Genomic DNA, 27826 nt, shown 5'->3' with positions numbered 1-27826 from the left:
GGGAGGCAGCGGGACCAGCCCGGCGGCCGCGGAGGGCGGTGGGAACCGGCCCGTCACGGGGCCCCCCAACCAGTGCCTCCCTCCCTCCTCCCGCCCTGCAGAGCCGGCGGGACCTGCGATGCGGAGCGGCGCGGCGGGAGCGGCGGGTGTCGCCTCCTGAGGCGGCGGGAGAATGCGGCCGGCGAGCGCGGAGATGGGGGCCGGCGACAAGGTAATTCCTCCGGTGGGCGAGAGCAGCCGAGCCTCGCGGCTGCCGCGTCCCGCGGGGCGGTGACAGCCCCGCTGCCCGCGCTCAGCCCCGTTGGGGGTGAAACCGCTTCGGTCGGAACGACCGCGCGTAGAAACCGCGGGATGGCAGAAACCGAGCGTGTTTTATCTCTGCTTTAATTTCTGTCCTCAACAAAAGTTCCTGAAACTTCATCTCTCACGATCTTTATCCACGGAGTGCGTAAAGAACGCTTCTTCTTCCCGGCTCTCCGTTCCTCTCTGTTTTTTCCTGAACAGAAGGTGTGTGGAGGAGCAGGTATAATGATGTTTAAAGCGCGCTTCTCTCGGGCGTTTTGTGGTGCTGTGACAGGGAAGTTGCGATTGGAAGAGGGTCCCGCGGAGGTGGGGCGGCGCTGGGCCGAGCCCGCTTCCCTGGCTGGCCATTGCAGGCTCGCCCGGCTGCCCGGAGCCCCGGGCACCGCACCGGGACGGGCTCCGGGACCACCACAGACCCCAGACCCATTTCTTGGAGGGCTGTGCGGGGCCGAGCGCGCATGCGCGGAGACACGGCGCGAAAAGCAAAGGGGGAATACGAGGGAAGCGACAAGGAAGTGAATCAGTCCCTGATCCAGCCTGCCCGGGCATCCCTGCCCTTCGCTTCCCCGTCCTCATCCTCTCCTCTCCCGTTCCATGTCGGCATGCCCCGCCATTGCATTCCACCCCTCACTCCGCTCCGAAGTTTGTTGAGAGAGTTGGGAGCTTTTTAAAAGTTCACTGTTAAAGTTAAGAGCTTGTTAGCCAACACTTCTGTGGCTACTAAACACCGGGCTGGTCGCCGGAGTTAAGGCGATTATGTGATAAAGGGTAAGAGTTCCCTGACATGTAGGCTGGTGTCTATTTACCCTAACAAGAATTTATAAGCATCATCACACCCCCTCCTGGGTAATTACATGTTTCAGCCATTATTTATAGTTCTCTGCTGCTCATTAATGCACGTTTTTATTGTATTTGCCTCAGAGGAAGGAAAATTAGCCGAGGAATAAATGCCACGGGACTCGAGCCTTAAGCTACAGGCACAGAAATGGTTTCAGGGAAGGGACTCATTGGTTCAGAGTACGACTGGAACCCTTGACTCGGAGCTACCCAAAAAATACAATGGATCTCTACTCCCCCTTTGACTGTTCTTGGTGCACCTGGGCTTTAATATCACCGTTTTTCTTTTTCTTGATATGTAGGAAAATGAGCATTCTGAGCCATGCAAAAATGTACTGAAAACCCCTTTGAAACAAGCGGCTACCTCACAGTTGGTACTGACAGAGAGACAGCCTGAGTGTCAGCCTCTAACCACACCCCCAAAACCGAAGGAAACCCCTCCAGCAGATCCATGGACACCTACTTCCAACCTGAAAATGCTGATTAGTGCAGCCAGTCCTGAGATTAGGAGCAGAGAACAGAGAAGGCAACTGTCAGACAGTTCAAGTGAGGTCCTACAGACAAAACACTGTTTACAGGTATGTTGTAAAGTTGTCTGTATTTATTTTTTTCTTTTTTTTTTTAAGTTAGCTGAAGGTTGTTTATTTAGTATAAAAATTTTACATTGACATACACATATATTTTTTTAAGTTTTGATTTTGGAGCATTTACCAAATATAAATAAGGATATTGACTAGCTACATGCGACAGGTAATGTTCTGGTTTTATTTCACATCTGCTGAGGGCAAAGGAAGAACACTGGCTGTTTGACAGTGCTTACTACGAAGCTGTTAAATGTCTGTGCTTACGTCTTGTCAAAAACCTCACAATCTCTTTTTCTTTTTCCCATGTAGGAGCACTTGCTGGGGGATGAATATGAAAAATCTCAGCCAAGTCGCAAAGAGAAAAGTCTCGGATTACTGTGTCATAAATTCTTAGCTCGATATCCTGATTACCCCAGCCCTTCACAGAAAAGTTACATTTGCCTTGATGAAGTCACTGAAGAGCTACGTAAGTTGGTGTTCATCCTATTAAATATTTCTTCATGCAAATTTGCCAATAACCTTCCATTTTTGTTAGTACATTTTTGCTCCATGCAATTTTGGATGCTTATTCTGTTCTCAAATTTATTTAAACCCAGTATTAAACTCCTCATTCCTAGAGCAATTCTTTTAAAATGCTGATGTTTCCTCAGTGAACTGAACTGGGAAACTCTGGATTCTGTTTCATATTGAACATCTAAATTATTGCTGATACCACAAATAACCAGTTGAAGTTTTTTTGATTCAGAGATGATACCTAAGATTAGTAGTTAGATTTTTGCAGCAGGAACTAGCATTTCTCAAACTGAGCCCACAGCTTCCTGTCCAATCATGACATCAAAGCAAGAAAGTGCTTTCTATTCTTGATGATAACTTAACTTTCTCATTTTATATAACTATTTTTTATGTTGCACCAATGATTTCTACAGAGTCTGTGTTTCTAACATCAAGCTGAAGCTTTTTTAAATGAAAAGGTTATGGATTTACAGTATTCTACAGCTTACGTATGGATAATAGCTATAAAAATTTTAAAGCTGTGTGATTTACAGTTTTTTATACTTTGTACAAAAAGACATATCTTTTGGGAAATATCTGGTCAAAACCAGGAGTTTATCAGAGAAATGAGAAAAGAAGAGCGTGCTTATAAAATGGTATGTGAAACAAAGTTATAAAAGAGTTTCCTACCATGAGTTTCCAAGGTTATTTAAGGACACAATCTAAAATCAGTGCAGTGAATAATGAAAAATGCTGTGTTTTTTGAAACCCATGTAATGGCTTTTCTGGCAAAAGTAAGTTTTATTTCTTAAGGAATGCTGAAAGCCAAGTCTAACTCTGGAACAGCATGTCCTTCCATATATGAAGCAAGCTTTGTTTTACTTGCTGGCAAGACCCGTGAGGGCTATTTTCAGTTTGTGATATGGAATAGGCAAAAATGATTTAGAAGTGTATTAAGAGGAAGGACAGGAATGTTTTCTGCAGGTAAAGCATGAGTGCACATATTTTCCATGGTGGAGATGTCAGGCTTGCCTTTCCTCCTGCAGACGTGGAGCGCAGGCGCATCTATGACATTGTGAACGTGCTGGAGAGCCTGCACATGGTGAGCCGCCTGGCCAGGAACAGATACGTCTGGCACGGGCGCCACAACCTCCCCCAGACCCTGCAGGCCCTGAAAAAGGTGGGAGAAGAGAACAAATACATACAGCAAATCCAGATGATCAAGAAAAGAGAGTATGAGCATGAATTCGATGCTGACGGTGAAAGAAATGAAGAAATGGCAAGTTCTTTTGGCTCAAGTGAGCCGTCAGAAATGTCTTTTGTCGAGCTCCCAGGAGTGGAATTTCGTGCTGGTAATAATTCTCTATAATGCCAAGAATAATATGTACTTAAAATGATAAATTTCTATGAACTTGGAAAAAAACATTTATTAGCCTTCCTTTTTTTTTTTTCCTGAGGTGTTGCTACCCCAAAGGCACCACAACTGTTTGTGGTGAGAAGTGCTCTGCACTCTTTCACTTGCCTTATTCATTCATTTCTTGTAATTTGTTTCTACATTGGGTGAAACTATCAAATACACCAACATCTAATCCAATCGCCATTACCACTGAATTGTTATAGAAACCAGAAGTTACTACTGAATTGTTATAGAAACGAAACATAAATCACTCAACTTGTTTTATTAATTTAGCTTTCATTTGTGGAAGAAATTTTAATTAAGCATTAAGCATCTTTTTAAGAGTACAAGTTGTCAGGCAGTGGGAAATATATATATGGGATATATCACCCTGTCTTCTTTGTAGTTAGACTTAGTATCCACTTAATCATCTGTTTCTTGTCATGTAGAAACATGATTCTGAAGTCAGCATTGGCCCTGCCTCGTCGCTGTGTTATTCTTAAAATTATTATCACTGACAAATTTCTTCAGTGTTTTATGTTTGTAGCTGGTGTGTTACTGAATGCTTTAATCCTTTCTCCTGTCTGCTGCAGCATCAGTGAATGGCAGGAAATACAAGTCCTTACGAGTGATGAGTCAGAAATTTGTGATGCTGTTTCTTGTATCAACACCTCAAATAGTGAGCCTTGAAGTTGCTGCTAAAATCCTGATTGGAGAAGATCAGTTAGAAGACTTAGATAAAAGCAAGTTTAAAAGTAAGTACAGCAGCAAGTGTAAGCTAAATGAATGATCTCATTAATTCTTCATATAACAAAAAATACTGCCTTATTTTTCTAGCCTTCAAAAACTCACTAAACACCTTCTGCAGTCTATAATTTTTGTATAATCATTGATACATAATGCCTGAGAGGAAAAGTCTATTAAATCCTCCCTCCTGAAGTAATGTCAGAAGGCTCCATATTGGTAACAATTTCTCTTTCCTCTAGCAGCCTATCACAGTTTTCAGCATCATTTCACCAAAGATGAAATGCAAAATCTGTGTTCTGGCCACACAACTAACTTGGTAGAAATCTAGAGAAATTTTGTTAATGTCCTGTGACCAACTTGCATGTCAGAGGAAGTGAAACCCTGTGCTCTAACTGCCAATTATTTCTTCATTCTTTTACCCTTTTCTCAGTTCCCTGCACACTTCCTCCCCTTCCTCTCCATTCAAATCAAATGGTTTTTCTAGGTCTAGGTCAGTAGACATATAATAATTAAAATGTGCTGCTTTTGAGGGATAGTCGTGGGGTTCCTTGAAAATCAGATTCTTCCTTGATTCTCTGATTCCTTTGCTTGTTTGGGTTATTTTTTGTTTTGGTTTTGGTTTTTGGATTTTTTTTTTGTGGAAATGTGTCTATGCAGATACTGACCTTTGTTGTTTTCATTTCATAATTTCCTTTCCACTGCCTCAGTGCAACATAGAGAGAATGGGCTACTCAGTAGGGTTTTTGCTTGTTTTTATTCTTCCATTAGAAGAGCCTGTCTCACAATAAAAGCATGTTCAGGGTGTTCTATCTGTCTACAAGTACCAGTCCCTGTTTTACCACATTCTTACTTATGAAGCCAAAAAATTCCATGACATTCACTTTACTCTAGAACTCACTTGTAATTTGACTTCTACCTGAAACCTTTTCTTTTTCTAGAGACAGGAAAGACATGCAGGATGATTATCCTGTTGGATTTCAGTGTCTCTCTTCCCTCCAGTTCCCATATTTGCCATTGCATGTGTGTACCTGCCTTTTAATCTTCTTATATTTACTAAGGGATTTGTGTAGGTTTGACCATTGCACAGAAATTAACTTGTTTTGGAAACGTTCTTTTTTCCATATTTAGCACCTTTGCAGTGTCTTCTAGATCTGTATCTATGTCATTCTATTTTACATTTAAACTTTGTATCACAATGTTATTTCATTGTATTCATTCACCTGTTCCACAAAATTGTTCTTATAATTTTTTAAAAAGCTTTTTCCTTTTATCTGCTTAAAGGGTGTTACAACATTTCTTTGTCTGATACATGCTAACTTGTTAATTGCAATTGCTATAATTTACATTTATTTCTTTTATTTCAGCCAAAATTAGGAGACTTTATGACATAGCAAATGTTCTCAGCAGCCTTAAGCTTATCAAAAAAGTTCATGTTACAGAGGAGAGAGGTAGAAAACCAGCATTCAAGTGGACAGGACCCGAGGTCTTGCCAAATACTCAGGGTAGGTGTATGTGTCATTTCCTTTAATTCTGCTGATGATATTGATTTGGGTCTTTGTTTTCTCTACTAGAATTTTTTGACCAAAACACAGAATAACTAAGCAGAAAATTTTTTACTACTCACGTCACTGCCATTAACAGCACAGCAACCAGTATCTATTTGCACACAGTGGATGTTCCCTATTGAGATTCTTGAATTTCCATGTTTGCTGCTGTTGGTACTTCAAGAATTATAAGCCAAGCTCAAATAAATTATTTTAATTACTGAATCTGCATATGATACGTATTTTCTTTTTTTTTCTGTTTTCCAGATACAAAACTTGAAGCAACTTCTACAGCCTGTTCCCCACCTCTTTCAGAATCAATCCCTTCCAAAGAGCAGTGCTCAAAAGCCCTTTTTCCTTCAAAAGGAAAGCAAAACTTCACTCGGCATTCATCTCTAATAAAATTAGTTAAGAGTATAGAGAATGACAGAAGGAAGATCCAGTCTGCTCCAACCAGCCCAGTTAAAATAAGTGCCAGTATGTATCTTTTTCCTATCTTTTCTTTTAGACACTTCTTTTTCTTTGTTTTTAAGTCAGATGTAGTCTTGCATTAAATATTTGGGCTTGCTCTCTTCTCTCACAGGACATGCAGATGCCTGCATGGTGCCTCCTTTCAAAAAACACATCTTAAGAACTGTCAAAAATATAGAAATGGCTACAAACCTTCTATTTGTCTAGAATCACTGAATATTGGATCTTCTCTGAACCTGCTCTGTTGTAGAAACTCTGCTTCATATTCCAAAAAATGGCCAGAAAATTACCTGTCAATATTCATGTTCTTGCTAGGGATCCTCTCTGGGGCCTTTAAAATTTGATGTAAACTGATGTCCAGTTGATCAAATCAAATTTGGGCTGAGCTTGAGGATAAGTTGTCTCATTAAATGTGTATATTACATTACATAATGCAGTCTCCTCAAGTTAAAGTTAAAATTTAACTTCTGAATTTGATGTACTCACAGTTTTGATTTGTTCTTCTGCTCCAACCAGGTACTTATCAAAGTTTACCAGTTTTCCCAAATACAATAGCTCCGTTTCCAGCAATCACTAAACCTCAGCTGGAAGGACAATCCAAGTAAGTTTTCACAAGTTTAAAGGTGAGAACAAGTTAAAGTTATACTCAGTTTGAGTGGGGCAATAGCCTGCAAAAACCAGTAACCCTGGGTACTGCAGGCTTGTTTTTAATTTATTTTCTCTTGAGTGGATTGAGAAGTACAAGTTATGTTAAGTCTTTGTATTACAGAAGATAATGTGTCAGGATGTTCATTTCTACACAAAGGAATTCAAACACACTTGGGATTTTTCTGTTTGTTTTTTGAAGGACAGCAAAAGAGATGCAAATGAAATGTGCCTTGTCCTCGCCTGAGGCTGTCCCCAAGCCTGAACCCTCTCAGCAGCCAGCTCTGAGCCAGCCCCTCGGGGCGTGCCCTGTAAGCCACAGCTCTGTGCCACCAGTCATCCTACCTCATCCTCAGTCCGGGGTTTCATATGCAATCTATCTGCACCCTTCCCAAGCCCACACAGTGACAACCTACAGCCCAGGCTTCATGTTGCAGCCTCTGCCATGTGCTAACGTAACTGGAATTAAGAGTAATAATTCAAAAGTATTAAATAAAATAACCACTGAGGAAGGGGACACTCAGAGAGGTCCAGATGAGCCTATAAAATCCTTGGCAGCTGAAGAAAGACCTGAAATGAAATCAGAAACTTCATCTCAGCGGTGCCTTAAAAGATCACAAGCATTACCAGAGAATAATTTAATTAAAAGGCGTAAAAGTGATGAGGAAAGTCTTGATACTTCTTTGGTAAGTTAAATTAGTTTTAAAATGCCATTTTATGGTCTAATGATGTTGCCACCTACTCATTTTCAAAGTGATGCAGGAGCCTGCCAGTGAGTGTAGGCGTTTTAAATAACATCAGCCTTGAAGAGATGGTGTTCATTTGCTGTGCCTGCTGATGGTTTTGGGGCTGGGGTTTGTACCTAGGAAGACAAACTGTACGAGTGTAGTGAAAATCAAACAACTCACAAAACACTACGTCAAAACTTACCTATGATTCTGAAACAGGTCAGGTTGAGAATGAGGTTGGAAGCAGGTGATATTCAAAGTCCCTTGAATTCTAGGATTTTGTAAACTTGCTGGCATCCATTCTTGGCTTTAGAGGTGTTAGGAGGGAAAGTAGATGTATGAAAGTCACTGGACAGGGAACATCCCAAAATCCTGATACCTTCTAAATATTCCCACCCAGTGTTGGTTTGTTGTAGGCATAATAGAACAGCACGTGAAGAGAATAAGAGGTTTAGATAAACTTGATGTATGTAGAGAGATTGGGGCTGGATTGCTTTCTACTCTTTATTTGCTGATTGTTTTAGCATCTCTGGAAATTATAAATCTGCTGTAAATTTGGCTTGCTGAAACAATCATCACATGTTATGGGTGTGTTATGACAGCACATGCTATCAAACATGCACTAGCTGGGAAGAAACAAGAGGTGATAACATGGACCTGGCTATCTTAGTGACCAGAAATTTTTATAGAACAAACTTGGGAATGAGGAGGAAGTAAAAATCTTGCCTTCCAATTGTTAAGAATGTATAAATATCATTGTAGGGCTCTAATTGAGATCGTTAAGCCTTACAACACCTGCCTTTCTTTTTGTATGTGCCTTTTTCAAAGGGAGAATCCACTAAGAATGAAAAAACACCTTCCAATAGTTCACAAACGAATCATGAGATGGACAGTGCCCAGGAAGAGAGACAGAATGAAACTAAAACAGTAGATCAAAACATGGCAAGTTGCTGTGACCAATGTACAAAAGAAAATATTCCAGAAGATGAAGATAAAATCAAAACAAAACAAGACATACCTGTGGCATTTGCCATTCCTGCTCCTGAGGTAAGATTTGTCTTGCCATTCCCTGGGAGAACACTACTTGGAGTCCTTGCAAAAGAAACAAAACTGTAACAAACTCCATCTGCATAGGTTGTCTTTGGTTGAACAAATTTTATTGTGCTTTTAAAACCTTGTTTTGTAGGAATGTAGGATTTCTGTTTCTACATTGAGTACACAAATAAGAGGACATAAAGAGGCTTTCAGGCTTCCATTGGAATGAAGGTCACACTAAGCAATGTTGAGATCCCTCACCTCCCCAGTCCTGTATTTGCATATACTTACTGTCAAATACTTTGAAACAGAATCACGTTAAACTCTCTTCATCAGTAAAATTCAGTACTCTGCAGTTAAGGCTGATTGCTGTGGAGAACCTGAATAAAGAACAGTTCTGTTGACAAGAACATAATGTGTAAATGCAAAGTTTTGTCTTCCAATATTTGTTTTATGAAAAGCACAATCCAAGAATGAGATGATATGATGATTTACTGGGTCTAGGATGTTTCTTCTGGAAAAATAGTATTCAGTATCAGGGTTTCTTTTCCATCTGGTCAAATTGCACTGTGTTAATCTCAGGTGGATTTCCAGTTCCTCACCAAGAGTATTAGCTGGAAATGGAGCCAGCTGACTTCTGTGTGGTTTTAATTGAAAGAGCATGTCCTTGAGTCTGTTGTGTGTCATTTCAGACAGAAAGTAGTACAGGCATGGGATATGGCATCCTGGGGACATGGAGGATAAAGAATAAGAGCAAGGCAAGGGAGGATTGCAGTTTTGGAGAAAACATTCAGGGTTTGTTTATTACATGTTTGGGCTAAAGGCGTGCTGTCTTTCTTTCTCAGACTTTTTTTCCGTCTGGTTATCTTATTCCTCTGACTCACTGCACCCATGGCAACAAGGCAGAGTGCTCCAGTAAAGAGAAGGCTGGGGTGTGTTCTCTGCAGCACACAGCCTACAGCTCTGCCATCACTGGTGAGTGTCCAGGGAAACAGGCACGGGGGGCTGGCTCAAGGGGCCAGTTTGTCCTAATTCCTTTCAACACTTGATGTTTCTGTTCCAGGTGTCATTCCAATGCCAGCCTCAGAACTGAAAACAGTCAATATTCCTGCTTTTCATATAACACCCTTGAACATAATGCTGTCACCAAATTCCATAGCTGCTGCACCTGTACTAAGCAACTCCTGCCTCAGTTCGAGCAGTACCAGTTCTGCCCCAAATCCAAGCTCTTCAGCTCTGAACTTTATGCTGCAACACATAGGATTAATACCTGCTGGTGTGCAAGTTCCTGCAAATCCTGTTCTTCAGCATGTGCCAGTCTCTTCCCAATCAGAAAATATCAGCCACAACTCAGGGAGCACAAGCGTGCAAGAAGGGAAGGTGAGTTAGAATATATTGCAACTCCACCATGGTGGGTTGAGTGGGAAGTACAGTGCAATAATTCCCTTACATCAGGTAAAATTTATAAATAAACATTTCTTTTTGATCTTTAGAAATCAGCACTGCCCAAAAAGAGCTAGCAGTGAAGGCCAGCCTAAGTACAGTAGAAATGAGAGGTTAGCAAGGAAGATAAGTGACTTATTTGTGGTGGAAGTGGAGCCAGCTGGAAGATGACAAGATGTGAAGAGACAACTGTTTTAGAGGGAGGATTTTACACAGATCTGAGATTTGTGTTTATTAACAAATTGTCCCTTTGTTATTTTATCTTTCCTTCTTGTTACTTCCCTAATCTACCCTCGAGTTCTTGTGTTTAATAATAGCTTTTCTTTTAATAGGATAGGACTGTATAGGATTTTAAATATTTTTCATACAGGAAGTTTCTTGTATATTTTATGTAATACTGTATTGCCTAATATCTATTTGTGTTAAAAAAGAAGGGGATTAGAGAAACTATATTTTTATATATATTAAGGAATGCAGGTATATCCTTCTCAGTAAAAATTTAAGTTTTTATATTTCAGGGAAAAAAAAAAAAAAGCTTGCTAACATCCTGCAGAAACTTAGAAGTAGAATTTATTTTTTATTCTCCCATAAATGAAAGTAACTTTCTCTTTTCTCTTCAGCCTTCTGCTCCAAAGGAGCCTCAGGAGCCTCAGGCAGTTACAGAAAATTTTTTCCGCACACCAGGAGGGCCAAACACAGAACCTTCACTCTGTGCAAACTCAGATGGTACCCAGAGAACCTCTCAAGGAACTCTATATATTCCTCAACGAAAACTTGAAGTTTCAGAAGACTAATTTTGGAATAGCCAATTCCTGACTGTGTTAGCAGGCAAAATTACTGGTAACACACTGCACACGTCTGGCATTGTATGATGGACAATGGTTTGGACATGTTTGCCAAGACCTCAATGCTGGAATAGCCTTAATTGATGCTTTAGAAAATAAAACTGACTCTTAAGGAGAAAGTTAATGCCTAATTAATTTTTCCAAAAGGCTTACCTGAAGTATTTTAACAACAAAGTTATGTACCTAGTGGGGTTTTTTGTGAGCGTGTATTGATTTCTTCTATGCAAAGTAAGCTGAAATTGTCTTGTACAGAAAGGTACAGTCTATCAGTCAGTACATATTTTGCACCAAAAAAAAAAAGTACTGTGAGTGTGTAAATATTTTATGTCTTAGCAAAAAGGCCTTAGTTAAAATGTTTTGCTTCTGTGTTTAATAATGCTCTTTTGTAAAGTTAGTAAGAAGCACAAAAAAAACCCCAAATTTTCTTAATCCATTTTTATATAAGTTAAGAATTATTTATACTGTATTTGAAAATCAATTTGTTCAGATTAAACTTACATAAAACTCTAGACTGACTTTTTCTGTTTAATCAGATTAGATTACCTGAGTTATACATTGCATATTCACTGGCATCTCTTTATACTTTTTTTTGTCAGGCAAGAGTTGCTGTGTTCTGAAGGAAGGGGGAGAAAATGGTATTTTGTGAAAAAGTGTATTAAGTAACTCAATGTAACTTCTGGACTCTTATCAGTAGATATTACAACTCCTAAAACCAAGTTAGAACAAAACAGTTAGGAAATAAGATATCACCCTGGAGCACTCAGGAACATGTGTCCAATCAAACCACTTTAAATTAAATATGAGCACCAGTGTCTCATATACACTGAAGGAAGAAAGATGAAGAGTCCTCATACAGTTCACACTCAGATAAGAAGTAATAGCTAACAAATTAAATAAAAATACAGTATCTCTGCCTTCCCAGACCAACCTGGGATAGAAATGGTAGCAAAGTCCAAAATTCAGGCTTTAAAACAGCTACCACAGTAGCTCTTTAATAGTGCAAAGTTCTAATACAAAATACACCTGACAGTATAGGATCACTATTGAAATATTGCTAAATGAGGAGGAAAGAAGAATAAAAGCTGGAAAACTGAAGAATTCTCACTAAAGCATTGAGTAGCTTTTTCTTTTCCAAAGAGATAACTGATCTTCCTTACACCTGCTATCAGTTTCATTCTGGAAATATAAAGGTAAAAATACAAACTACACCCCTTTCATTTTTGAGCCCTAAAGCTGACAGACTAAGAAACTACAGTAATTAGCCTTGGTGAAATGGTCATCTCATACATGGTGCTGAGAAAGCTGAGCATGTTTTGGAAAGCTGAGTATATTTTCTGACTTGCTGTCCAGTGTCCCTTGGCTCCTGACACACTGCAGTTTCTTTTTCACAAGCACTTCCTGTGTGCTGGTTTCGCAGGCTCCAGAGCTGCTGCTCCTGTGGCCCAGCAGCCCTGCCTTTGTCTCTGGCAGCCCAGCTCCCCTGGAAGGTGCCCTGGGTCTGTGATGTGCTCTGGGGAAGCCCCTCTGATCCCCAGGCAGGTTTTGCTTTTGAGTCTCTGTGTTCCAGCTCTCTGGCCAGGGTTTTTAAATCCCGGCCACTGATTTATAGAAAACTCTACATTGTCACTGCAGTTCGTGCATATGTAACTCCAGTTGCATATCTCGAGTCTTTTCTTCCAATGCCAGGTCCTGCAAACCACAGCTGAGCTGGAATTAGAGGTAATCCCAACTAACCTGTATAGATCCAGCTGTTCCTTAGAGATATAAAGAGCCTTTCAATAATCCTTACGGGGCACACAGTAGCACAGAAATTAAGCAGCATCCAACACCAGGAAAACTGAAAGTTCTTCACCTGCATTTTTTTCCTTAAGTCCTCTCCGAAAACCAAAGGGAAAATAGTTAACTTTTGGGGCAAAAACTTTCTATGCAGAGTTGTCTGCAGTTGGTTATGGTGCAAATCCATCCAAGTACATGACCTGTAAGATCTGAGTGAACATTAAAGGTTCATCCCTCTCAAACATCAGGGATCCTAATATAAGTCACCAAGGATGCAAACACAAAGATTTTATATTCTCAGTGCTTTCTATGTATTCCAAGAGAGAGCTCAGGCCTGCCCAAACCCCTCCTTGCTGCCCTCTTACAATGAAGCCTCATATCACACACTGCTCTGTCTCCTCTGCATTTGGCTGTTTCTGATATAGAATAGTTCCATTAACTATCTGGGGAGAATGAGCAAGAGATAGAGTCCAGCTCCTCTGCTCAGGAAAGAAAGTCCTTAAATTTTACACCAAGGACCTGTCTCTGCATTATAAAATCCCTTCCAGACTCAACAGCAAACATTTATAGGATCCTAAGTTTTCTTAGCAGCCTCAGCTGAAGTGTGACATGGATTTGGCATCTAATTTTCTTATGCTTCCATGCAATTCTCCAGGTTAAGACTTTCAGCTTGAGAGTTCTGGTGTTTAACCCCTGGGATGGGCCCTTTCATACACAGCAAAGTTCATGATGCTGAACAAAGTTCCTAAATTCAGACATCTGTTCAGAAAATAAGTTTCTAAACTTTTAAAGCACCTAAAATAAAGCCCTGTAAAAAAGTACTTCATACTTTACTGTCCATAGCTCTAACACATCTGCAGCCTCATCCATTTCCAAGGGGCTCAGTCAGGCATGACAAATACAATTACAATATTTACACAGGCTAAATATTATACATATTAGCTGCCCACCTTAATGCCTAAAAACAGCAAAAAATGAAAGATTTGAGTTAAAAGCATGTCTTCTGTATCCTAGAAGACAAACAAATTGTATCTCTCAAACCATGAACTGCAGAATTAAATGCTATTTAGGTTAAAACTATTGTGTTCCTGGGATGCTACAAATAAGATTTGGTTTATTATTATTTTTAACAATTATTTTGGTAAATTATTAAAGGTGACCATTAATAACTAGATCGTCATTTCAAGGACTGTTATGTTATGATTCACATTTAAGCAATGCAGTAGAGCAACTCTAAAACTTTAATCTTTATTTCTGATCTGTTAGGCTGCAGTCAGGAATGTCCTTTAGGTGTAATCCGAGGGGCTGCATTGTTGTCCACCTACTCACAAGCGGACATAAGGGAACAAAATGCCAGGCTTTTGTCAGAGGTTATTTTCAGCTTGGTGATAGCAATGGCATTGCTCAGATCCCTGAATCTCTCACTCCCCTCCCCTCCCAGCTTATAGGGCTGACAGAGGTGGTCACTGCATTTAAAGAGAGCAGGAACCCCTCCCGTTCAAACGCTTTGAGACCCAAGAAAAGAGGGACAAACTTCAAGCCACTCTGGTAAGTAGAGTCTCACGCTTTCTGCCAAAATGGGTGTGGGTATTTTTTTATTCCTAAAAGATGATAGAAGTAATTCGTTGCCTGACAAAGAAAACCATGTAGGTAAAGTACAGTATAGAAATGTGAGTCCTACAGAGCAGTGTTTTGGGTTTGGAGTAGCCAGTAGAAAGAGAGATTCTCCTGGCTCAGCCAGGTGAGCAGCTACTGGTGCTGCAAGAGTAGGTCTGGGGGGATCCTCGTTAGAGACACTCATTTGGGCTAAGAAAGACTGGGTAACAGAAGTTTCAGAATGTTTAAAAATCTAGTTACAAAGCTACAGAATTATTTTCTGCAGTCAATCTTTGGAAAGCGCACAGACACAGCATACAAATTTGGGTGCTTTCATAATGGTATCCATTAAAAAACCAATACAACCCCCCCAATCTTCAAATTATTTAATGTTGGTGACCAATTGGTTTCATATCAAATAAGAAGAAAATTTCTATGCAGACTTGACAAAAAATGGCTAGGTAAGAGTGCAGGATGAAAGAATTATTCCCAAATCCATCATTCAAGCATTCCAAGAGTGCATGATTGGTCAAGCCTTCAGAAAATCCCCCCAATAATTCATATAAAAATCCATAAATCCATAAATCCATAAATACATATGTGTTTTTACTATGGAAAGTTTTCTGCCTAAAGGTAAAATTATTTCAGAGAATAAAGCCATTTATGTAGATAATATAATTCTGTGTCTTATCTCAGTCACCACAGTGCTATTTCAGTCTGTAATAGTTTTGCCTGACACTTAAAAGACTTAGTGCAGGGATAAGGATTTAGAGAAGGATCTCGTGGAAGGAATAGTGAAAGCTGATAGCCCAGGATTAGGTCTGGAAAAAGGAGTGGATCATTTGTACAGCAGGATGCAGCTTTCCACTGCCACATGGATCAGGCTGAACTATGAGTGGGAATGTACAAGCATGTGAATGTGGGGTATGGTTGGTTTCTAAGTCAGAGTGAAGTAACTTGTTCTAGTGTCAGGATACCATATTTTTTGGAGATGCAATCTTGAATTTCTGCAAAAGTGTGCATCAAAGATGTTTCAAAGGAAATGAGGCATCACTAGACTAGAAAAGAATAGAAAAAGTGGAAGAACAGAGATGAAAGCAAGGGAATGGCACTATCAGCTCTCAGCAATGCACATCATGTGCTTCACATCAAGTCAGTTAAAATCTTTTGTTTCAAGCACCATGTGTAACTTAGCGTGACCAGTGTCAGTGAAAAATCAATATTTACTTTCCAGTGTTGGAATTCCTATCCCTTGACCTCTCTGTGTTGCTTTACTGCAGAAGTAAGGGGGAAATGCTGGTTATAATAAGATCATGGTGGAAGCTCAAAGTATGACACTAACTAATAAAATTTACCTGTAGCCACAGTCCACTGAATGCATTGGAGTACCAGAAGTATGATTATAAAGACATAACAAAATCACATCTCCATCAAATTAGCTCAATCTTCAAACACAAAAGTTCCCTCTGTTGTGAATCTCTCCTGCTGAGGGAGAAGCGTGTTCCACATGGGGCTGGATTTTGACAGAAACACCTCCAGGCTTTTTGAGATGCAATGGCATCTCAAATGCAGGCACATCAAAATAAAACCTCACCCTGAGTGCCAGTTGCAGAATAAAACACAGCAGCATGTATTGCTGTTCTATAAAGGAAGACATATCTTGCAGCTCCCACGGTGCTGGTGGGGTGAGTAGCTCTAAGGACGGTCAAATGAGTCACGGTGGTCACAGGACAGGTCACAGCAGAGCTGTGATTAGATACCAGAGTGAAGTTCTGGCTGCACTGGCATCTCCCACAGACTTCAGCTGAGGAAAGCATTTCAAATACAGCCTTGATACTTTGCATTTCAGTGTAGACAGTGGTGCTTGAGATTTATATTATTACTGCTCGTTTGTTAGGTGAGGAATCAAGGAATCAGTATTCTTATCCTCTGATCTAGACCAAGCAGCTTAGCTGGGACTAAAATGCAAAGAGATGCAAGGCACACCCTGCCTACCACTGCCCACTCAGCATTTCTACTACCAGTGGTCACAAAGACCAATAATTCCCCATTCTGTTTATCCCCTTCAAAGCCATCCTGCAGCACATGTGGCACCGAGATAACCCCGCCAGCCACACAATACACAACTCTGCAGTCCATTCAGATAAGACCTGAGCACTAGACTGTCAAATGCATGAGCACTTAGAAGGGAAGACTTTGTGTTTAGCAAGGAATTAATTAATTAATCACATTTTTCACCTGCAGCACAGTCAGCACTGCCTTTTACTCCTCCACATTTCATCAGGCCCATACTGCATCCACCACTTATTTAGATCAATGGATCAAAATGCATTTTTGGATTTTATCCTTACCAACAGCACTTTGACTAGAGAGAGACACTCTGTGGCAGTGATGTGACACCCAGATTTGGACAGTATGACTAACAACCCAAAAGAAGCGAGCTCACAATGTTTTCATGCCTGTGCAGAGCACACCAACACTTCAAAGGTTTCCTTGCTCTGAGCCCAGCCTACAAAGTAGTAATATAAGCTCTAAATAATGGGAGGCACGAATCCTTGGCTGCACATGTCGTGTATAAACTCTGCTCTATATAGAAGCTGCATTCTGAAGAATGGTACGAGCTGCTGAGTAGTAACTGAGCAAGCCCAAGAACATCCTCCAGCTTAGCAGTACCCTGAGTGCCCACACGTTGAAACATCAACACTCAGAAGTTTCTGTGTCACACATTTCTTACATTTAGGATGAGTCTGCTCCGCTTCCCACCAGATCACCAGAATATAACAAGTACCATGTGATGAGCAGATATGAAAAGTAAACCAGATTAAGACAACAAAGTTCAGGGAAATTAATGGGGGTTTAGACACTGACACCCAATGAAATTATGGGAAGTGGAGACCTTGGATCTATTTTTTTTCTGATGACAAATGGGAGACCGAGTTCTATTTGCACACTGAAAGGATGGAGCTTTATCCATCGTTATAATTTAGATGAGTACAAAGCTATGAGTGGCACAGCTCCTGTGGGATTATTTTCTCATGGTAACCCTGCTGCACAGGCAGCATCTGCAGGGATGGCCACTCACCTGCAGGAAGAGCACAGATGTGCCCTGGTTCTCCACCCAGCTGTTCCCCCAGCCAGCACAGACATCATGGCATGCACTGCTGTTCTTACGCCAGTGTCCTTATGGGAATATTTCTGCTGTGCCTTTCTTCTTTCCCCTACAGCTTCCCATCAGGTGATGCCAAAAAAACATGGAAAATGTGTATGCATGCCCAGTCATGTTACTATAATTAGCCTCGGGAACAATGGTCCTTCTAAGAGCTTTAACCACAGCCCTTGACAGCACAAGGTTCGCTATCACACTTTATCAGACTTTTTCAAAGATTATTTTTTCCCCTTCAGCTGATGATGTAATTGGAGCTACTTTCCAACAACCATCCTTGCTGCCTCAGACTTGGAGGCTTGGTGTGCCTTACAGGAGAGCTGAGAGAGAAGAAGCAGCTTTAGAGACCAGAGACACAAACCACTCTCCTCCCAGGCAGCTGTCAGTGCTGCCTCCCCTGGGAAGGGATTCCACTGGAAACCTGATTAAAAAGGGAACACTGTAGACACAAAAATCTCATTTTAATTTTCAAAGAAGTGTCACAAAACTAATTTTTACCCACAGTTGCTCTTCCTTCTTTTAAAATGATTGAAGCGTCGCTTGAACTGTTTTCATAAGAGAAAGAAAAAATGGCACCAATAAAAAAGTACTTTAAAAATAGAAGAAAATATAGAATGGCAGAGTGAGAATAAGATTTTACCTACATGAAAGATTCCTTTCTGTTTCTTTATCTCACATTCAAAAGAAATGGAAAAACCAATTTAACAGTGCTGTTCAGTAAAGGCTTCAGTGAGTGAGAGAGATCAAATTCATCATCTGTTCATTGTGCACAGTTAGTTTTGTTTCTTATTTCGGATGCATCAGTTTTTTTGCTTCTCACTTGTTACATTACAGATAAACAGGGTAAGAAGAAAGCTGAGTTTTCATTTCCTTTCTGCACCATTACTGTTTTGGAACTGCCAGAGCAGTTCTGCTCCTGAGCAGCCTCCCAAGGGAGCTGGGAGGGTCTGGAAGGGATTAACGATGCTGCTGTGGTATGACAGCAGAGGGCTGGGCTGGCTGAGCTGGGGAGGGTGCTCAGCTGAGCATAAATCAGCCTCACAAAGAGGAGGAGAGATTGGATCTTGCACAAGGATGACAGGTACGCTGTCTAGTGAAGGTAGCAGTCACAACAGAGACTATTTAATTACACAGGGTTAAGGATATGCTAATGACTGCTGTGGTAAGGCAGAGGTGTTTGGATATGCTGGTAGCTGAACTGTTATCAAACACAGACTGCAAAACCTGCCCCCATTGCCAGGTCTCCAGTGCTATTGCTTCAGTGTGTGCTCCTTCCTTTCCCTGGACAGACAACTCTATTATAACACTGCAGGACTTCTCAGTTGTCAGAAAGGATTTCCCTCGGGGTGCAGAGCTGGCATGTAGGCATTGTTCATTTAATTCGGAAATTCAGAAGATTCAAGTGCAGAAGTCACTGAGATGATGATAAGCACAGAGCATCGGTCCAATTAAAATATATATTAAAATGTTGGTCTAAAATGCAACTAATTGAAAACACCAGCTTTGTTACATCATTCCTATGATAATTCCCCTCTCTCTATCACCTGACCTCAGAAGAAAATTCTCAGGTAGCAGGCCTGATTCAGCCCTGAAAACCCTCCTCTTAGCTAAAAGTACCTTTTGGCGAATTTAATCAAACACAAATAGCTCACGCAGGTTTCCAAATAACTATAATAAGAAGGTGACTGCTTTTCCAAGAAGGAGGAGGAAGGCCCGTGCCAGGAGCTTGGGACAAGCTGATAATACAGCGTGCAGATGACAAGATGACATCCCAGTCTTTCCAGAAACCATGACTCAAAGGAGAAAACAGAGGGGCAGGCTGAGGGCTGGGGCTGTTCCAGGTGTGTGACAGCACAGTCACAGGGAAGGGCACTGAGCCTGACATCAGGAGACCTGGGCTGGGCTCCTGCCCTCCTGTGTGACCTTGGGCAAGGCACTCCAGGGCTGACTGGAATAGCAGCAACTGGAACAGTAACCACGGCTCTTTTCTTTTTTTTTTTTTCTGATGTTTAGATTTTAAATGCAATTGACAAAGAAAAAAACCCGCACCTTAAGCACCTCAGGAAGCTATCCATTATTGCTTTACAATGGCTGTGCAGCACAGTGACCTTGTGGCTGTTTCATGAGGAACTCAGAAAAGCCTGTGCTGGAGTACAAGAGAGGGCAGTGTTGAAAGAAAATGACTATTTGATGGAAAACAAACCCTAGATCGTCTTTTCCAGAAGAGGGTTGAGTGATCCTAGCATTGTTTCACTGAAACATCTTGCAATCATTTTGCATATTTACCATCACAGTATACCAAGCTAAGGAATATCCTTTTTTTACAAGAGAGAAAGGGATTCTTAGTGATTTAGGCTGTCTCTGTCCCCAAAGCATCAGGGTAGCACCATCACTTCTGCTACCACACAGGTATGAAGGATATTGCAAGTATGCAGTGGCAGTTGACTGGAGAAGGAGGGAAAACAAATTATTTCTTTATTTTTAAATCAAGCTGCTCCATTTAAAAGAATTCACACTTGCTCTCGTATTTATTTGTGTTATTTGATTTCCTAGGTTAACCCTTCAGACAAGGATGCCAAACTGGGGAGGAGGAGCCAAGTGTGGGGCCTGTGAAAAGACAGTGTACCACGCTGAGGAGATCCAGTGCAATGGAAGGAGTTTCCACAAGTCGTGCTTCCTCTGCAGTAAGCTGGGCTGAATGGTTTAACATCCAAGCTCCCCCATAGCTCTGCAAAGCTCTTCCATTAAACCCAAAACATTTATTTTTGTATTACTTGGCAGCTAGTTTTGCTGCATTTTACCTGGAGCAATCTACTTCTTGGGCTCCTGGCTTTTCTTTGTCCAAACACGAGATGGATTTTGTCACAGGGACACTGAGGTGCTGCAGAATCACAGTATCCAGGTCCACCTCCAGGAAACTCTTCCTTCTGTCCCACAGTGTGGCACATCACAGGTTTGCTTCATGTTAAAAAAGTCCAGCAGAACTAAACAAACAGCACTCATTAGACAGAAGGATAATTACTTCTTTACTTTTAGGAGACAATTACTTCCACAGTAAATCCTGACATTAATTTGTTTCACACCGAAGAGATGAAAGACCCTGGTGTCATCAAAACCTCCCACCAACACTCTGCACGTACCTGAGTCTCCTCCTTCCCATATTTCATGTAGTCCCATCCCATTTACTCTTTCCCTCCACACTCCTCCATGACATTTGGCTTCCAGGATTTTTGTTTTCTATGCAGAAGAGGCAGAAACTTAAAAAAAACCCAAAAAACAGAGGGAAGGTACCAATTCAGCTCTGTTTGCCCTTTATGGAGAGGGAGAGAGCAAACAACTTGTTAAGAACTGAAGATAGCTGAAGGATTTATTTTGCAAACAATACTTGGGATTAGGACCTTTGCAGTACGACTTCCAGTGTGACAGTTTAGGAGCCATTGAATCCAATTTTCTCCTTCCATTCTGGGAGGGATAGAGGCATTCTTATTTGGAGGCATGAGACTAAAATTATGTGCTCAGCTGATACAGCACAGCACTTTGCAGAATGAGTCCTAAGGACACACCTGAGCTGCCTTTGCCTTTCTCCAGTGCCCTAAAAGTGATGCCTAAAAGCCCAAATTATACCTTTAGTGATACCTAAAAGGCCAAGTAAGAAAAGATTCCCTCAAAAAAGTTTTCAGTTCACTGACAACCTTCAGCCAATTCTTACAGAATGGTAAAAGGAAAATCTCGGTCTCAACTAGAACCTTCTTAATGCTTCCATGTTCGGCCTATAACAATTAATAGTAAATAAAAATGAAAGAGCTGTCCTAATAGAGCATAGTTATGAATAGTTCTCAAGTGTAAGCTTCATTCTTAGTACAACTGAATTATTTTCTTTTAATGATTCATGATAAACCACTTACATCCATTAGCTCTTTCAAATATTTGGTTTGTTGTGGAGCTTTTCTTGGTTGGTTGGTGGCGTATTTTGTTGTGGGTTTTAAAAAAAAAAATCCTTTATTTGCCCCTTGTTTTAAGTCTGAATTAAATTATTAATAGGCTAGATACTAAAAATAGTGTTCCCATCAGAAATATGTTTAAGGTCAAACCTAAAGATGCATCCTAGCTGCCCAGCTGGCATATGAAAGGTATGCTAATTGGCTTTACTTTCCCCCATGATTCACATACACTATTCAGCAGCTCTGGGTGCCTCGAGATCATGTATCACATTCACGGGCTTTTCTGTGAACCATTTATAGGATTTCATTTCCCAAGAGAAGGAAAACAATCCTCCCCAACCTAAACTCAGGCATGGAAACAGTTTAGCTGCACTTTTGTATATTTCTATATAAAACTAATTCGAATATATCTTCTATTTCACATTATATTTGATCAGGCACACAAAACACATTTTTTGACCAAAGAGTTCAATTTCAGCAGAATTATAAACGATTCAAAGCAACCTGTTAAGGCAGGAAGAATCAGACAAGCTACACTATACATAACACTCTCTCTCTGCTCCACGGTTTTTCCCTGCAAATATTGCAAGAGAGAAACTTGTTTCCAGAATCCCTCCTTCCCGTACATACTCCTGTTTACCTGCAGACTGTTGTTTCAGTGACAGCTTTTACCCCAAGTGCAGCTGTGATGGACATTTGGCAGGATCTCACACCATCAACCTGGATCTCCTCAGCGCCGGCGGGAGAGCAGGATCTGGTGGCAGATGACAGGTCTCAAAGTTATTTCAACAATAGCACTTCAAGGGCTTTTGCTCCATCTGTCGTGGTGAATTGATACCCTATCCCTAAGGTACCAGAAATAGAAACACTTTATCTGCTGCTAGAGTTTCCATCATCCCTTAACTCCCTTAGCAAATATAATTATCATCTCAGAGCAAGACTGTAGTACGAGGAGGTTCACACATTTACAGGAGTGCCTCATTTTATTTCTGCTAAGTATAAAGGTCTTTTCAAATTATTTCCCCCCTCCATGCCATACAGGGAGGAGGAAAGCCAAAAGATAACCAGAGAGCTGGGGATGTAAAACTAGTGTTATATACACTGCCTCTTACAGCAACCGGGTCTGGGGGCTGGAACTGCAAGTCCCTGCTGACCCAACCCATTCTAGGAGTCTATAATTAAAACTGCAGAGGTTCCAGGGTGTAAATTCCCTGTGGTGGATAAATTGGATTCAGAGGAGGACGTTTAAAGCAAATGTAGGGGAAAGGGGCTAATCAAACCCTCAAACTCCTCCAAAGCTTGCACTTGCAGCCACTTCCAACACTTCTGTATTTCACAGCTTTCTGTGGCACACATCAACTCAGCAACTTTGTTTTCCAAGCTATCAATAACCCAAGACTGGAATGCCCTCTGCAGGGCAAGCATCTATTCTAAGGAACCTGGAGAGAAAGTTTTTGCCTATTTTTTCCCACTTCTTATCAACCACCGTTGAACAGTGAATAGTTTGTAGGAAGTATTGAAATAGTAATTTTTTAGCATACTAGAAAATCCTGGTTTTCAAGAGAGACTCTGAATTGGGAGATCTTCCTCTCTCTGTGGGATGGAGGTTGTCCCACACTGAGTTCCCAAAGTGGTGCAGCAAACAGAGGCATACACTCGTCACCAAGCATTTTTTACCATTTTTTCCCCATTCGTTATTAGTAGTGCTGTAGAGGACATAATTTGTATTCCCTGATGAAAGCTGGGCATTCCTATGACACCTTCTGTCCAAAAGTCTGCCAGACCTTTCTTGGTGAGCTAAGCAAAGCTGTCGTTCTCTGTATTGAACATTATTTGTAAGAGCTCTGTTTGGGAATGGCTATAGTCACACTCTTGTCATCCTGGAGGAAGTCTGACACAACTGCCACTTGCTTTGCCTTAGTGCCACAGCTCCAACAAACAAATAATGACAAAAAACCCCAGCATGTCCTGCCTGACTCCAGACGTGGTGTCGCTGTTAAAGCCTCTTTCAGAAACACACCACATCAAAACAGCCTGGGCTGAGCTGAGAGAGCCATCACAGACTCAGAGCAAAAATCCAGATGCACAGTGGCATCAATGCCCCTGAATCTTCTTTCCCCCCTTTCTTAAGGTTTGAGAGTTCAGGATGGTTATCTCAAGTCCATTTTAAGCTTCACAGATCTAGATTTCCCTGGGATTACAGGACAACTTACTTCAGCAACAGCCCAGTCAAGTTTTATACTGACAAATTTTATACTGGCTGGCATTTCCCCATATTTTTAAAGCTAAACAAAAATAAATACTAATTCCAATTATTTTAAACCACACACATTCAAATTCGAAAAGGCAAATGCTGATACATGCCTCTCTCTCCCTGTTTTCAGTGGCTTGCAGGAAGGCTCTGGACAGCACCACAGTAGCAGCTCACGAATCTGAAATCTACTGCAAAACCTGTTATGGGAGAAAATACGGCCCCAAAGGCGTTGGCTTTGGACAAGGGGCCGGATGCCTCAGCACTGACACTGGAGACCACCTGGGCTTGAATCTGCAGCAGTGAGTTAAATCCCAGTGACTGCTCCTTTTTCTGGTCCTGCTTGTCTCTTACCAGGGTGTTTTATATATTTTATTCTGTTTCCATAACAACATCCAGCGTAAGGAGCAGAGCAGACTTTCCTACACCCTTTCCTTCCATGGACACAGCAATTTACAGTTTTTAATGATGTTCAGTCTCTTTAAGCCTGCTTTACAAATTATCCCCTCCTTCAATAGGCAATTATTCTACAGAAGCAGCCTTTATATGCCACCACACATGTAAATATTCACTGCAATTGTAATCTGCCATTTGTAGCACAGTGGTAAAGTCACATTCACCATAGAAAAAGATGATTTTTTTTCCTGTTAGAGGCTAAAATACAGTTAAGGTTTTACTCTTAGAAAAATAATCACACTACCCCATACTGTTAGCTCTCCTCTCAATGGGGAAAATAACATTTCTAAATCCTCCCTGTGGTTCAAATAACACTTACAAACACACTGAGAATGTGTTTGAACAAAGAAATTCTAATGGGATACCATCTTCCAAAAGCACATAATTAGCTCTGACAGATCATTTTTATAGGATTTTCCTGCAATTCTCAAAGCTGCACATTTCTAAATTAATGGAGGCTTCTTCCTTCTGGTGGTCTAACTATAAAGAAACCAATTAACCAATATGCTGTGTAGGAAATAAAAGCTTAAACAATGCATTTAACTGTAGCTCCTTGTACCATACAAATCCATCACTGGCAGAGTTCTGCATTGAAAACTGTCACATCCTGTGGATATAATGACCTGTTGCAGTGCAACTATCTGATAATTCAGAAATCATTCTGTAAAAGGCTTTATGCACAAAGGTATAAAGCCCAAAGTCTAGAAAAAAAACAAAGCTATTTTTCCGATGTCCTTTTGACCCTAGGCCAGGTAATAACCCCAGTTTCCAGTCCAAATGTTTCACTGCCTAATGAAACTATGGCATGAAACCTGAATTTTTATTTTCAGCTTGATGAGTACCAGTAGATAACCAGTTACAAAGACTAGAGAACTTATTTTCCCTCGTATTTTCCCTCTTGCCTCTCAATGAGAGAAAATTGGATTTTACTTCAATTTTCATTAATCTTTTCTGCACGTGGCTGTTGCCAGCTCCATGTACTTAGCCCAGAACAGGTAATATCAGAGCTTACAGTACCAACTTCTCAATCACACAACACAGAATTCAATAGAATACTTCCATTTTCTTCTTTTTTTAATCCCCTTTTGCATGTCAGAGACCAGCCATTTAGTATTTTTAATGGCTTACTAAAAATCATGAAATCCTTTTTCTAAAGAAGATAACATTTTTTAAGCAGCTTTAAAAACTTCTGTTGTAGGGGGTCACCGAAGCCTGCTCGCCCTTCAACACCAACTAATGCCTCAAAGTTTGCCAAAAAGATGGTAGATGTGGATAAATGTCCCCGTTGTGGCAAATCAGTGTATGCTGCAGAGAAGATCATGGGAGGAGGAAAAGTAAGTAGTGACTTCAGCACTAGGAAACAAACCCCACCGTTTCATAATGGTGAGAAACTATAGCTAAGTGGTCTTGATCATTTGTATTTTAATTCATAAAAAAAACATGAGGATGAATTTGCAAATTGCTACAATGGGTTTAGAATCTTGTACTTTTTGTAAACCTTTTTCAGTTTTTTGCTTCTTACTGATGTCTAAGGACCAAGCACAGATTACTGCACAAGCTGGCTCTTCCTCCATCTCTGGGTATATTTATAAACATTTAATTAGTGGCAATTGAAGATATATTAGACAATGTAACTAAAAAAGGGCTAACTCAGAATGGCTAAAAATAGAAGCCACAAGATAACCAAATGAGTTTTAACCTTTGCACACCACACAAAGCAGTACTTCTTTGTTTCTTGTACGTGCTGGCTGTGCCCTTTCTGTGTCACACCATGAATTGTGTTCCCCTGCTCAGCCCTGGCACAAGACCTGTTTCCGCTGCGCTATCTGTGGGAAGAGTTTAGAATCCACGAACGTGACAGACAAGGATGGAGAGCTCTACTGTAAAGGTGAGAGCTGCACGGTGCTGAACTGGGCCACAGAGCCAATTTTTTCATTTTGTCTTTTTTAACAACTTGCTGAAAGCAAAGAGCGATGGTAACATTGCAGTTGCAGCTTCTACTATTAACATTTAAATTTTAAAGCTATAGTTTTTCTCCAAATGTGACAACCTCTCAAATCTGTCAAGGCCTAACAGAGCACTGGCCATATCTGCTGGGCAGGCTCTTGTACCTGCACAGTCTCACTCACTAAAATAAAAAATCGACAAAGCTACAGATCTTTGGTCTTCCAAACAGGAATTCTTGCCGGTAAAATTTTAAAGATCTTTCCACTGCATTGGTAGTACAGAAGATAATGCAAAAATAGTAAATTATACATCTAGATGTTCCTCTCCGATTCAGAAAGTTCACAGACTTCACTTGACTCCTAGAAATAGGTTAAGTGAAAAAAAATACATTAAGATTTTTTATACAAAGCTAAATTTATAGAGAACCCTAAATAAGAATACTGGAGTGCTGTGACTTTGGGTAGAGTCTGTTAATCCACAAGTGGATCAAATTGGCATTTTTGGAGAAATATGCTCACCATTACCACTTAGCAGAGTTATGATAAATAACTATGCACACACTAACCACTATAGAGCTAAAATGGAATTACTTACATGCTCATCAATAATTTCTGAATTATGCTCCAGTTCTCCTCCTTTAAATCTCTGGCTTACTCTGTATTACTCATCAGACCAAGTTTTACTGAGCATTTTCAGACAGGAAAGCAGCTTTAATGAAAATATTACTTAGATCTTATAAAACATATAGTTTCTTAACCTTTTTTGAGATCACCAGCTGCAACTTTTATGTAATTCAAATATCTAATACCAGTTTCACTATTAAGACCTGGATAAACTTATGGGAAATATGCTATTTCAGATTTCCTTACTTTTTATCAACTTAAATTTGATAGCAATTAAAAAATGAAAACCAAAAGACATTTACCTCCCACTCCTTCTTTTGCAGTTTGCTATGCAAAAAATTTTGGTCCCAAAGGAATTGGGTTTGGTGGCCTCACTCAAGTGGAAAAGAAAGAGTGTGAATGAGAAGAAATGGATGCAACAGACTCCAATTGCTGTTGATGCCACCAAGTGATAGCTGCCAAATAAAACATTAAACAACACATATTGCTAAGAACCTAGGGCATTTCATTAAGATTTTCCACCTTGCAGAAAAAAATTGTGAGTTGTATCTTAAGAAATTCTTAGAGTAGATTAAAAAGGTATAGTGATAAAACCAGACTCATGTTTGTGTTTAGTATATAAAGACAACGAACCTCATGGAACATTATTGCTTCTTAAACTAGTACTTGTCACATTTTAGACTGGAATTTTAGATTCATAGTGCCCCATTATGATAGGGATCCCTTCTGGAGTGAAGGGTCCAGGTGTTCCCAGTTAGATTGTATTTTCTTTTGTTCACAATGTTAACCTGTCTGTATTTCCACCAGTTTCCTAGTTGGGTTTGAACCTGCTGGCATTTGTGTTAGAACAAGTAAATGTTATTTGCTTTGAGACAGTTTAAAAGGATTTGAAATTCCCTCTGAGGGAGGTATTTCTAAAAAAACCCCAACATTTTCTCAGAATACGGTGTTGTAAGTTTTGTCTGTTTTCAAGCTACAATAAAGTACTTACTGCTTCACATTA

General features: G+C 40.5%; 2 protein-coding genes and 1 long non-coding RNA gene across 5 annotated transcripts; 2 read left to right on the top strand and 1 right to left on the bottom strand.

The window, feature by feature from the left end:
• Positions 1 to 11579, top strand: E2F8 (E2F transcription factor 8). The gene is made up of 13 exons (XM_014893312.2): positions 1 to 211; positions 1443 to 1718; positions 2034 to 2190; positions 3263 to 3568; positions 4206 to 4367; positions 5724 to 5861; positions 6171 to 6380; positions 6891 to 6975; positions 7222 to 7705; positions 8576 to 8794; positions 9628 to 9757; positions 9846 to 10162; positions 10846 to 11579. Exons 1-13 carry the CDS (start codon positions 173 to 175, stop codon positions 11017 to 11019), a joined length of 2697 nt encoding a protein of 898 aa, XP_014748798.2. The 5' UTR covers positions 1 to 172; the 3' UTR covers positions 11020 to 11579.
• Positions 1883 to 24045, bottom strand: LOC148221741 (uncharacterized). 3 transcript variants are annotated; one of them, XR_015807490.1, is made up of 4 exons: positions 23911 to 24045; positions 20407 to 22300; positions 9074 to 9162; positions 1883 to 8839 (listed from the first exon to the last, which is right to left on the bottom strand). It is a non-coding gene; the product is annotated as an uncharacterized LOC148221741 (long non-coding RNA). The 3 variants fall into 3 exon arrangements; XR_015807489.1 differs by having other exon boundaries at positions 1883 to 9162; positions 20407 to 20589; positions 22187 to 22300; XR_015807488.1 differs by having other exon boundaries at positions 1883 to 9162.
• CSRP3 (cysteine and glycine rich protein 3) lies at positions 20178 to 27826 on the top strand. Its single transcript, XM_014893314.2, has 5 exons — positions 20178 to 20289; positions 23931 to 24099; positions 25452 to 25587; positions 26048 to 26141; positions 27147 to 27826. The coding sequence occupies exons 1-5, from the start codon at positions 20178 to 20180 to the stop codon at positions 27224 to 27226; spliced, it is 591 nt and encodes a 196-aa protein (XP_014748800.1). The 3' UTR covers positions 27227 to 27826.

This window comes from Sturnus vulgaris, chromosome 18 (genome assembly GCF_052056855.1).
Source record: "Sturnus vulgaris isolate bStuVul1 chromosome 18, bStuVul1.hap1, whole genome shotgun sequence".
Classification (NCBI taxonomy): Eukaryota; Metazoa; Chordata; class Aves; order Passeriformes; family Sturnidae; genus Sturnus; species Sturnus vulgaris.
Note: the sequence above shows the minus strand (reverse complement) of the source record. Positions and strands in the feature narration are given on the sequence as shown.

Excerpts from the sequence above, each read along its gene's own strand:
- E2F8 (XM_014893312.2), top strand. The coding sequence starts at position 173 with ATGCGGCCGGCGAGCGCGGAGATGGGGGCCGGCGACAAG. Across the intron at positions 1,719-2,033 it reads AGACAAAACACTGTTTACAG|GAGCACTTGCTGGGGGATGA; the intron begins GTATGTTGTAAA and ends TTTCCCATGTAG. Across the intron at positions 4,368-5,723 it reads AGATAAAAGCAAGTTTAAAA|CCAAAATTAGGAGACTTTAT; the intron begins GTAAGTACAGCA and ends CTTTTATTTCAG.
- CSRP3 (XM_014893314.2), top strand. The coding sequence starts at position 20,178 with ATGCCAAACTGGGGAGGAGGAGCCAAGTGTGGGGCCTGTGAAAAGACA. Across the intron at positions 20,290-23,930 it reads CAAGTCGTGCTTCCTCTGCA|TGGCTTGCAGGAAGGCTCTG; the intron begins GTAAGCTGGGCT and ends CCCTGTTTTCAG. Across the intron at positions 26,142-27,146 it reads TGGAGAGCTCTACTGTAAAG|TTTGCTATGCAAAAAATTTT; the intron begins GTGAGAGCTGCA and ends CTTCTTTTGCAG.